This window comes from Tachypleus tridentatus, chromosome 6 (genome assembly GCF_004210375.1).
Source record: "Tachypleus tridentatus isolate NWPU-2018 chromosome 6, ASM421037v1, whole genome shotgun sequence".
Lineage (NCBI taxonomy): Eukaryota > Metazoa > Arthropoda > Merostomata > Xiphosura > Limulidae > Tachypleus > Tachypleus tridentatus.
Window position 1 is genome coordinate 167426514 of NC_134830.1, and position 13202 is coordinate 167439715.

Below are 13202 nucleotides of genomic sequence, written 5' to 3' on the forward strand. Positions count from 1 at the left end.
TTGTTTTTTGTAGATAACGAAGATTGTTAAGAGTTTGTTTCTTTGTGGATAACGAAGTTTGTTAAAAGTTTGTTTTTTTGTGGATAACGAAGCTTGTTAAGAGTTTGTTTCTTTGTGGATAACGAAGCTTGTTAAGAGTTTGTTTCTTTTAACGAAGTTTGTAAGAGTTTGTTTCTTTGTGGATAACGAAGTTTGTTAAGAGTTTGTTTCTTTGTGGATAACGAGGCTTGTTAAGAGTTTGTTTCTTTGTGGATAACGAGGCTTGTTAAGAGTTTGTTTCTTTGTAGATAACGAAGCTTGTTAAGAGTTTGTTTCTTTGTAGATAACGAAGTTTGTTAAGAGTTTGTTTCTTTGTGGATAACGAGGCTTGTTAAGAGTTTGTTTCTTTGTGGATAACGAGGCTTATTAAGAGTTTGTTTTTTGTAGATAACGAAGTTTGTTAAGAGTTTGTTTCTTTGTGGATAACGAGGCTTGTTAAGAGTTTGTTTCTTTGTGGATAACGAGGCTTGTTAAGAGTTTGTTTCTTTGTGGATAACGAGGCTTGTTAAGAGTTTGTTTCTTTGTGGATAACGAGGCTTGTTAAGAGTTTGTTTCTTTGTGGATAACGAGGCTTGTTAAGAGTTTGTTTTTTTGTAGATAACGAAGTTTGTTAAGATTTTGTTTCTTTGTGGATTACAAGGCTTGTTCATTGTCGTCATTGACTACAATGTTAAAGTAATCTTAAAAATGACTTTCATGTTATATTCCTCTAACGTATGCTCCATGATACTGTACTTGGGTCCCGTATAAATACTTGTATGATTGTAGATAAGACTCATAATGGAAGAAATCGGTCATAAGCCTAACAATATGTTCCATTTGGCTTCAAAATAAATTTAGTTCCATGTGTTTTGGTCAAGTACTTCGAGTACTAGTGAAAGACAGTGTTATTAAGGACAGTTTGTTTTTATAAACAGAGGGGTATCTGCGCTCTGCCCACTACTGGTATCGAAACCCAGATTCTGGTAGCATAAGTCTGCAGACAAACAACTGTGCCACTGGGCGCATTTAAGACGGGAAACTTTAAGAAATCCCATTATAACTTTACCGCTATTGCCAACTAGTGGCTAAGTAGTTAGTAAGTATGCTTACGACGGTGGCCCGGAATGGCCAGGTGGTTAAGGCACTCGACTCGTAATTCGAGGGTCGTGAGTTCGAACCCCCGTAACTCCAAACGTGCTCTTCCTTTCAGCCGTGGAGGCGTTCTAATGTGACGATCAATCCCACTATTCGTTGGTAAAAGAGTAGCCCAAAAGTTGGCAGTGGGTGGTTGTGACTAGCTGCCTTCCATCTAGTTTTACACTGCTAAATTAGGAACGGGTAGCGCAGATTGCCCTCGTGTAGCATTGCGCGAAATTCAAAGTAAACAAACACAAATTTATCAATGAACCAACCAAAGTAAATAAAACGTTTGATGTTTTCTACTATGGAATTCACTTCATCACGTTTACTGTTAAAATAAACTAAATCAAATGTTTAGTATGAATAACTAGTAACTATCATAAATATGTCTTCAGCATTAATAGTGTGTCGTCTAGCCAAAATAATCCGCAGGACATAGTATACATTAATAACAGGAATAATATTTTAGTTATTTTCTGTTTTTTGTAGCTCGGATTATGGTAAGCCAAACTATCATATATTTCCAGTAGATGTATTTTGCTGAATCGTTACTTCACATACCAAGTTTCAAGGTAATCCGTTAAGACATAATTGAGATACAAAATCTCCACTTTTGATTGCATTTCTACCGATTTTTATTCTCACACCAAAAGTACGGAAACATTATTTGACAAAAAATATATACTTAATTTCCTTGTATTTTTTCCAACGTTGGCACTCGGATAGATATTTAAAATTTACAATTAGATGTAAAATTTAGTCTAAATAAATGCCATACATGCAAAGTTATTCAACAAAAACTGATGAAATTTGACTAAAAAGGCACGTGAGTTTTGTTTACTTGAAGTTAAGCACAAAGCTACAAAATGTGTTATTTGTGCACTATCCACCACGGGTATCGAAACCAGGTTTCTAGCGTCTTAAGTCCTCAAACATACTTCTGTGCCACTAGGAGGGGCCTTAAGTGAGCTTATGGCTAGTCTAACATTTTTATGATACTACAGCTAAGCCTAAGAGTGAAAGTCAACCATTTTTAGTTTATGTTATTTGAATTAAAGACGGCTGATTTAGATCAGAGAAACTGTAGGGTGAAAGGACGTGAGATATGTAAGTATCGGTTAGGTCAAACAAGCTAGATTTGTAGTTTCTAGCTTAAGTTTTCAAAAGAATTATAATGTGGACGACTGCTATCCATTGCTAAGCGAGTGAATGGTAATGACAAGAAACTGTTAATCTAGATTCCACGGTGTTACTTTAGAAAAAGTTATTAACACTGTTTTAGAAAGCAAAACTACCACCATATATTTGGTTGGTTCTGTGAACTATAGCTTCATTCTGAACACTAGGTGTGCAGTTCTAAAGAAATGTTAGTTACTATGGAGTGTTACTTTCTTACTTACTATGGTTTATTGTTTGGTATGTATTGACGAAAAAGTCATAATATCCAATCAGAAACACATAGGCTTGAAAATAGATGCAGCCGAAAAAAATATTGAGCGTGCACTTAAAGGAATGAAACCAAAATTGGTGGCTGAACAGGTGACTACACTTATAACATTGATATGAATTTTACAGTAAATATTAATTCATGAATTAGCTAGGACTTGTATTTTGTTTTTCCTACCATAAAACGTAAAAGACATTGCAAAAAATCTAATTGTTCATATTAATTGTAAAGAGAAATCATTTTTAATTATTGAACGTTTTATTTGCTAAATCATCATGTATATATAATAATAATACCACACTAGTTAACTACTGTTAATACTTAAGAAATTGTATCAAAATATTAAGTCATTTGTGGTTTCCAAAAATTAGCCTCAGTAAATCGAATGCCTCGCAAAGAGGTAACGTAAAACACTAACATTTCATTTTCCAGAAGTCATTATCATTAGCGACAACATTAAAAAAATAAATATATTTGAAAGATGACTTTGTGTTTTTCAAGGGAAACGTCATTAGCACAAACACAATTAAAATTACTACCTAAATGTTTCACTCTTTTTTTTTTTTTTCTCAAAACGCCATTATCATGTGTGACAAGAGAAATAATCTATATGGCTAACAAATATTATTTTCCAAAATCTAATGCCGTTAGTTATATTATTGTAGTAAAGAAAAATGCACCTAAATTATTGGCGTTTCGGTTATCAGTAATAATGGTTTGAAAAAAAAAGTAATTTGATGTTATTTTGTCCAACACCTTCCTCTTCAACAACGTTAAGATATAAAGAACTATCTTAGATGTCCGACCTCTCACTATCCACATGTCAATAATCAGTGACAGTGTATTTCAATCGTGCCACCTGTGGTTACTCAATGTTTAGTTTTCTAAAGTTTCCTACTTTGAGCAGTATTGTGGTAGTACTTAAACACATGTTTGATATTTCACTTTTGAAATATCTTAGTCATCAGTGAAAAATACGTTTCAATAATCGGGCTTGAAAATAAAACGTTTCATTTTCCACAGATTTCTGTGATAAGCACCTAAATGTATGTCCAATCCTCCACCGTCTAAATATCTACCTCATCAGTCACAATGATACAATCTAAAGATTAGATGTTTTATTGTACTAAAGACAAATGATCAAAACACAGTGAAACAGAAATCATGATGTAAACCACTTGAGTGACATAAGCATCATCAGTAAAATATTGTTTTAGCTGTTTAACAATTAGGCCTAATTTGACTTGCACTTGCACTGCGATACATTTTCTAAATTGTTAATTTTTCGAACACTTACGTATTGTTTTCTGAGCTTTCCATCCGTTAAGGTAAGCACCAAAGAATAGGAATCTTTCATCTAGAAGATGCAATATATTCGTATTTTAAGGAAGAAGCCAACTTCAGGTTAATTAACATGAGCTGTCACAATGCCATTTATATCTGAATAACTGTTTAATCATTTGATGTCAGTATTCAATGGTAATTGCTAAAAATAAATAAAGTTTTCATATTGAAACATAAAATATATGTCCTCTGTACACAATCTAATAGTTTTAATTGTTTTCTTAGCAACAAAAAACTAAATGAAGTTGCAGTTACTTACAGTATTGTATAGCAATATAGAATTTGTTTGGTTGGATCAAAGGCGTTTCGGATGTCATTTATAATAATATTATAAAAACAAATCATTATAACATTGTCATTAATGTATTGATAATGACAATGTTATAATTACTCTTACAATTAAATAGCTAATAGAAGGAGAAATAGGGATAAACTGAGGATAGCTTTGGGTCATCCACACATAAGTAAAGATAGTCAAGGAAAAAAGATTAGCATATAAGGGAGAAATAGCTAAGAAATCTAACCCGAATAAAGGTAGCATAGCCTGGAATAACAAGATAACCAGTTCGTGGAACCTAACGACGTACCTCTCTATCCAGTTCGTTACGAAGGTAGACATTGGCTTCTGTCTTCCCTACACTTTCAAATCGCAGGATTTCCTTTCCAACATGACCCATAACCCCAAATATGAGTTGATCTTCATCCGGGTCTTCGCCACGTAATCGGCACAATAGCTTTCCTTTTGAAATTAAATAATATACTTTGGTTATTCTGATTTTCACTCCAACTTACTTGACTTTATAAATTGAAATGCATGGATGTTATGCGTGTAACGTAATCTAAGAAATTATGTTAATTTTTAGCGTAAAAAACACACAATGGGTTATTTATGCTTTGTTTAACCGATTTCAGTATTGAAAGTCCTTAACCACATCACTTTTCAGCAATCTAAAATTACACGATTGTTGTGTGTTATAAAACCTAAGATCTTTAATATGTTTATTAACTGTTATTTTCTAACGGTTTTCTAAAGATTTCTAACTGTCTATTAAAATTACATATTCTAGCCAGCTAACAAGTTCAAATATTCTTTAGAGTGTTTGATTATATTTAATGTACAATGTTTATAAGTAACAAGTTTTTAATAAAAACTAACGGATCTTATAATTGTTAAAACGTTTTAATTGCGATATACTTACCTTTGCTGTCTGGACCTTCCTGAACACGAACAATTATTTCATTTATTTCTCCAGAAACAAATCGTGGCGGATTGTTGTGGCCATCTATCGAATTGAATGACAACTAGAATATAGGATATATCAAAAACGCCACTCTTTGTGAACTGTATTTATATTAAAATTTGAATTTCGTTTGTATGTTTGGGAGTTCATGAGTGCTATCTGCGCAAGCTGTTCTTACTTTAGTAGTGAAAGAGTTGAGACAAAGCAGTTAATCATCATTTCAAACCTTCAACTCTTTGTCGACAAATAGTGAGATTGATCGTCACTCTGTAACGCCCTGACGGGTGAAAACCATGGCAAGCATGAAAGGGCGTTTCGAAGCCACGACCCGCAGATTTTGAGTAGAGCGTTGTAACCATTTGGTTATGCCAAGCCTCAAAGTTTAGAAGTTATGACACTATGTGACAAAATGTTTACTTTTTCTTGTTCCTGGACAGAAAGTGTTATTTCCCAATTGCTTATGCCTAAAGTAAATGGAAAAGATCTGTTTTTCTCTTCAAACTTTGCCTTCGTGACCTTGGAGCGTGTAACGAAAACATGATGGGAGACTATATTTGGGGGCTGATACATGAAAGTCGCAAATTTCGAGAAACTACTCACTTCTAAACATTTTTGTTCATTTTTGTATAACTTTAGTAAAATACATCTAAATCTTGATTCATATGTTGTTTTATCAGACCTTATGTAAACGAAAATGTGCAAATTTGCCCATTTTTACATATAAAATAGGTTAATTTTTAAATTTCATTATCCAGGTCACAAAAGCAAAGTTTGAAGGGAATAATGGCCATTTTCTGTACTTTTACAACATAATAAATTAAGAAGTAAAACACACCATTCAGGAACAAAATTTGTGTTACATAGTGTAATAGAATATAAAATATTATTAATGTTGTACAAGAAACGTAGAATTATAAACATTTTAGACTATTTCGTTCACCCGTCACTACAACGTCTTCAATTACGCATAACAAAATTAATAATTTTTTAGCTTATAATACAATATATCTCTGTCTCACTCTCCATCTGTCTATTTTGTTAATAAATATACTGCAAGTCCAATGATTACAATTATTGTATATTATTAAAATCTCATTAATATAATGTTAAAACATATCATATTTTAACCCTTTTATGAACGTATCCCTTATGTTTCACGGCCACGGGACGATCAACTTTATAACGGCTTTTTTTAAACTTAATCTAAGTCTAGAGGAAGCACATTAACCAGTGAGGGAATATGTTATTTATGTTAAGACTAAAACACCAACGTCTGAAAAACAAGGCCTAGGAAACAAATTAATGTTATTTATATCGAGTAAGATTGGAACATCTGAGTCTGTAAAGCAAGTTTTATGGAACAGATTAACACAATATGGTATTTGTTTTAATTAATGCTGGAACAAATAGATCTGGGAATTGTGTTTTCAGACAGGTTAGCTTGTTTGATTTTTCTATACACACCGAGCATATTTGGTGTGACGGGGATTTGAACCCGCGACCCTCAGATTTTAATACAGAAATTGTTTAGAAAAGTCTATTTTTTAATCTTAAGATTTTGTATTCAACTATAAACTGGAATTTTTAAACACAATAAAAGTATGGTTTAAGTTCTTCGGTTTCTCTTATGAAGACAATATGTGGGTTTCGATAGTTTATGTTGCTCATTTGTAAACAAATAAATCAAATTTGTATTTAATAATTTATCTAAACAGAAACATTGAGGGAAAAGAGAAAAAAAGAACGTCTGAAGTACATGATCAACTGTTTCTCTTACAAAGTTTTTCTTATATGTTGAACTGATTAAAAGATAACCTTTAGGTAGTTTTAACAAACTTCTTTTTCAGAGATAACCTTTACGTAGTTTTAACGAACTTCTTTTTCAGAGATAACCTTTACGTAGTTTTAACAAACTTCTTTTTCAGAGATAACCTTTACGTAGTTTTGACAAACTTCTTTTTCAGAGATAACCTTTACGTAGTTTTGACAAACTTCTTTTTCAGAGATAACCTTTACGTAGTTTTGACAAACTTCTTTTTCAGAGATAACCTTTACGTAGTTTTGATGAACTTCTTTTTCAGAGATAACCTTTACGTAGTTTTGACAAACTTCTTTTTCAGAGATAACCTTTACGTAGTTTTGACAAACTTCTTTTTCAGAGATAACCTGTACGTAGTTTTGACAAACTTCTTTTTCAGAGATAACCTGTACGTAGTTTTGACAAACTTCTTTTTCAGAGATAACCTTTACGTAGTTTTGACAAACTTCTTCTTCAGAGCGAAGCAATTATACAAACAGACACTGAAAACTATATTATTTATGATTATAAGAAAGATTTAAGTTAATTATATGAAAATATAAACACCGATCTTAAAAATGTTATCTGACTTTCAAAATTTATTTTATTTCAAGCACTCCAATAAAAAATACAACCTAGAACATACCGATAACGATACAGCATATATCCAAGAAGACGAGAAATAATGTGTGGCTTATTACTGACCGCTGCATAATACCATGGCAACGACCGTGTATTCTTCCTCAGGACCTGGAAAAAAATAGAGTTTTTTTTATAAGTTCTTTATCTCACATTAGATTACGTGACTGGTTTTTAGTCAGCTGGTCTCAGTACAGGATCGAAAATCTTAACAGTTAGATTTACTTAGACAAAAGAAGGCAGATATATATTTTAAAAAAAATCAGTGTTTAACTTCCGTGTTGATATACCATAAGCTTGAGGACTTATAACGTTAAAATTCGGGACTCGATCCATGCAACGGCCACAGTGAAGATAGCACACTGAACAGCTTTGCACATTTACAATTTCCACTGTAAGAAGTAAAAGAATTTCTTGTGTTTCTTTCGGATATTCGCCCAGAAATATACAAGGAATAATTAAGTTGCACATACTCAAAGTTACGAAGCGCCATTTTACGTTTAATGACAGATCTTCAAATTTATAGCCCTGTCGCTGATCTCATGTGGTTATGTTGGGTCCAGTTGAGAAAAGATAGGATGAATAAAGTGAAACGTATTCATGAAAAAGGATACTGTACTTTTACTTATCCTTATTTATGTGAAGGTTTTTCACACATACCAAAAAAAGGGGTGGCTGTTGCCTTAGGTTTTTATTTTATTTTCTATAGTGAGTTAACTACATCTCATAGTTCGGAAACTGGATATGTAAATGCAAAACTACTGAGCCAACCGTGGGCTGGAGATAAGCCAAGCGTGGGCTAGAGATAAGCACACTCGGAAGAACACCATGACTTTTTATTCGTGATCAATTTCTACAAGAAACGAGCTATGGATGCGTTTAAGAGTGATGGTCAAATCCCATTATTTGATTAGACAAGAATAGTGTAAGAACTAGCTGTGCTGTTGACTAGTAACTTCACTCTAGTCTGTCTGTTCAAACTTAAGAATGGCGAGTGCAAACAGACCTGTTCACCAGCAACTTCCCTCTAGTTTGTCTGCTCAAACTCAGGAACAGCTGAGTGCAAAAATATCTGTTAAATAGTAACTGATACTCGTATAGAGTTGATATCTGTTTATTTTAAACTATTTTTATACACCAATCTACACTGAATTTTCGCCGAACCTTTAAAATGGATGTTTACATAAATATACGAACGTGTTCGTTCTTCTAATGATTATATCGCTTCAGTTTACATAAGAATACTAACGTGTTTGTTCTTCTAATGATTATATCCCTTCAGTATTCTGTAATGAACTCTGAAAAGTTTTTGTATCAGGAATACTTAAAAACTCTAATAAGATTCTCATACAGTGTTCTACAACTAACTGTCTGAGAGTAAAATTAAACTTCGAAAACAATAATTTATTTCTTAGGGACAAAAATCATTTGTGTTCATGCAATTTGTAAATAACGTAGGTGAGCTACGTGTCAAAGTTTCGTTGGATTCTCGTGAGTCAACAGTCAGGTAAGACAAATAATTATCAGTGAAACCTTATGGTTCATAGCAGTTTAAGGCTCAAAGAAGACCGTCAGGTGCACCGCGGTATCAACGGCTTCATGGAAGTAACGATCCATCACCCTGTAGGCGTTTCTTTTGTTGAAATATAATGGGAGTAATAACTATTGGTTCTATAACCAAAGCTGAGAAACTTCTCGAAAACTTTTCACATTAGGTTGAGGTTTTAGGCAATTTTCATTTTAAAAATATAAGTTTGGTTTAATAATCAGTGATGTCGAGAAAACCCACTTGTAGAGAAATATATATGCAAAAACGGCTCGTTTGGGTTGAGAAAATATTATACATAGAAGAGCGAACAACGTTTCGACCTTCTTCGGTCATCGTCAGAAGAAGGTCGAAACGTTGTTCGCTCTTCTATGTAAAATATTTTCTCAACCCAGACGAGCCGTTTTTTGCATATATAAGTTTGGTTTGAATTTCGCACAAAGCTACACGAGGATTATCTGCGCTAGCCGTCCATAATTTAGCAGTGTAAGACCAGTGTGATGGCAGCTAGTAATCACCACCCACTGCCAACTGTTGGACTACTCTTTTACCAACGAATAGTGGCATTGACTGTAATATTACAACGCCCCCACGACTAAAAGAGAGAGAATGTTTGGTGTGACGGGGATTCGAACCCGCGACCCTCGAATTAAATATTGGGCTGGATCTGGTCTTGAGGTTAACGTATTAGATTAGGAATTGGAGAGTCCATCGTTCGCAAACTAGGATTACTAGTCGAGTGCCTTAACCAGCTGGCCATGCCTTCAGCGAAAGCCACCGTAAAGAAAGTAAAATTCCATGAAACTCATACTTTCAACGCACGAAATTTTAGTTTATAAAACGATAAAAAAATATTAAGTATTCATAACTAGCGTTAAGTAATGATAACTTATCTTTGAACTAATGTTACGAATAGGATTAAATCAAATTTACCTGAAAGGTTGGTGGAAACTCCTCTTATGGTTCGGGTTACACTACTCAGAGGTAACGAAATTCTCCTAAGATAATCAGAATATCAAAAACTTACATAAAACATTCCGATTAATTTTTCTTGTTTCGCTTTTTCCATTTTGTCCTAATAATTTATTTCGTAACATCTTTACGCAAAAAGGCTCGGCATGGCCAGGTGGGTTAAAGCGTTCGACTCGTACTCTGAGTGTTGCGAGTTCAAGTCCCCCTCGCACCAAACATGCTCGCCCTTTCAGCCGTGGAGGCGTTAGAATGTGATCTGTGGATCCCACTATTCGTTGGTAAAAGAGTAGCCCAAGAGTTGGCGGTGGGTGATGATGACTAGCTGCCTTCCCTCTAGTCTTACACTGCTAAATTAAGGACGGCTAGCGCAGTTGAAATATTGTTTATCTCCGAAGAATCAAAACCAGTGTATTTAGTCTCATTAGTTCTAGAAGTACTGATAAGGCCCAAGTATATGCTGTTCTAAACACATATTGTTAGTTATTTATGTGCTATGATTTTGTTATAATGTCCATAATAACATAGGAGTCACACATTATTACACAAATGTAGGCAAAAATATTATCAAAATTAGCACTAATCTCCTTAATTGTTACTTATGTCTCCTGCTTATAAGATTAAGGTCTGTCGTAGGTCCATGTAACAACTTGTCTATATAAGTATAATGGTACTGTTTGTTGTATGTCCATGTAACAACTTATCTATATAAATAGAATAGCACTGTCTGTCGTATGTTCATGTAACTACTTATCTATATAAATATAGTTTTACTGTCTGTCCTATGTCCATGTAACTACTTATCTATATAAGTATAACAGTAGGTTCATGTAACTACTTATCTATATAAATATAATAGTGCTGTCTGTTATTTGTCCATGTAACTACTTATCTATATAAATATAATACTACTGTCTGCCCTATGTCCATGTAACTACTTATCTATATAAATATAATTGTACTGTTTGTTATTTATCCATGCAACTACTTCCCAGAGTGTGAATGATCTCCAATAAAACTGGTATGTAGGCTTAGTGGGTCCATGAATAGATACACGCAAATTTTCAGTTTTGAATTTTTCGTTATTTAACACAAGTAACAAAAACTTCCATCTAAGAGACCACAGAAATGTTGTGTTGTTGTCAAGAATTTTTTTATATCCTCCTTTTAATGTAATATTTTTCGTGGACCCTTAAACCTATCGATGTTTTCATTTTTAAAAATCTACATTCCAAAATTAAACGTTTTAAATTATATAAATTTAATTTTACAAAAAAATATATTTTATTCAGTAAATCAACTTTTTAAAATATACTGTTATGAAATTTCGGACATGAGCAGTTAAGTGAATCCCTACAGGTAGGGGAACCTCAGTTTATAAAAAAAAAAACCTTCGTCTACATAGTCCGAAATGTCGAAATACAAGCAATAATTCTGTACCTTGACACCCAGCTCAGACCCACTATTTTACTATCTCTGATACGGTGTTTAATACAGTTTCGGCTTTTCATCAACTGACCACGAGTTCGAATTCCCGTCACAACAAAATGCTCGCCCCATACCCGTGGGGGCATTATAATGTGACTGCCAATCTCTCTATTCATTGGTAAAAGAATTGCTCAAGAGTTGGCGGTGGGTGGTGATGACTAGCTGCCTTCTCTCTGGTTTCACACTGCTAAATTAGGGACGGCTAGCGCATATAGCCCTCGTGTTGCTTTGCGCGAAATTCAAACCAAACTAAAAGTTTTGTTAGTTTTGTCAGTTTTGAGGCATTAATACCTTTCTCCAGTGAATATATACTTTACAAATAAAAATAAATATGTAAAAAAATAATTAAAGACCACCTATTAACTAGACTCCACATTAATTTAGAGATAAATTACAGAACAACATTGAAAGAGTTTTTATGTAAACGTTTTCTAGTTAATATCTAACTGATGAAAACGCAAATAATCTATGGAACTATAAGAGAAATGTTTTATTTGCACCAAGTGTATGTATAGATTGTGCATGGACATTGCCCTGAAAGGGGCCTGAGTAAGTGCGGGTTATTCTGGCCCTCGAGTACCATATATAAATACGCTTGACGGTTGAAAAAAATAATAAATAAATAAATTAACCAAAATCTGAAGGAAGGTGGAAGAGGTTAACGAAACCTGACCCTCCTGGGTGGACAAACATCAATACCCAAATACCCATACAGAACGAGAGAGAGAGTTTTGTGGCGGGAGCGAGGTAGGGCCGGATCATTTGTTAGGTACAGTGCTTAGAGCCTACGAAAACTATGGTCCATGATAATTTTCTTTAAAAGTTAATCTACGGTTTAACTTATACGGTTGGTAGGACATACGAACAGAAGGTGCCTGGGTCTTACGATCGCCTTCATCTGGCACTGATAATTACCAACGCTCCCTAATCATGTATAATATTCAGATATCTGATACCGAATTATTTCAGTACCAGAACTGACTTCGGTAGCCTTGCAAGAGAAAGTGCTCGACATGGCCTGGTGGTTAAGGCATTCGACTCGTAATCCGAGGGTCGAGGGTTCGAATCCTCGCACACGAAACATGTTCGCCCTTTCAGCCGTGGGGGCGTTATAATGTGACTGTCAATTCCACTATTCATTGGTAAAATAGTAGCTCAAGAATTGGCTGTGGGTGGTGATGACTAGTTGCCTTCTGTCTAGTCTTACACTGCTAAATTAGGAACGGCTCGCGCAGATAGCCCTCGCGGAGCTAAGCGCGAAATTAAAAAATAAACACAACAAATCAATTCCAAGCAAGAGAAAGTGTAATATACTAGTACAGCACTTGTCTCGCCTGTAATGTCTTGGAACAATACTTATTTTGTTAAAAATCATTTTAAAAATTATCAGTTAGCTCAGCTTCAATTATTGAATGTAGAAGATCACGTGACGACCACTTGCATTCCACCCGACTGATATTTAACTGGGAACGTCCAGTCTCCGGTCTGCAGCTGTTGTCCCAGTAGAACAGATTATAAATAATGAAGACGGAAAAAACAAAAAAGCGTCTCTGTTCACTTCAGAACTAC

General features: G+C 34.1%; 1 protein-coding gene across 2 annotated transcripts in view; it reads right to left on the reverse strand.

Moving 5' to 3' along the window:
• Positions 1–13202, reverse strand: part of LOC143254394 (cadherin-23-like) — an 80872-nt gene that overhangs the window by 54769 nt on the left and 12901 nt on the right. For both annotated transcript variants that reach the window (XM_076509497.1, XM_076509496.1), the window contains exons 2-5: positions 7638–7741; positions 5152–5235; positions 4540–4691; positions 3906–3965 (exon numbers count right to left, since the gene is read on the reverse strand). In XM_076509497.1, the coding sequence (XP_076365612.1) occupies positions 3906–3965; positions 4540–4691; positions 5152–5235; positions 7638–7704 (363 nt within the window). In that variant the 5' untranslated portion in view covers positions 7705–7741. The remainder of the gene's footprint in view (positions 1–3905; positions 3966–4539; positions 4692–5151; positions 5236–7637; positions 7742–13202) is intronic.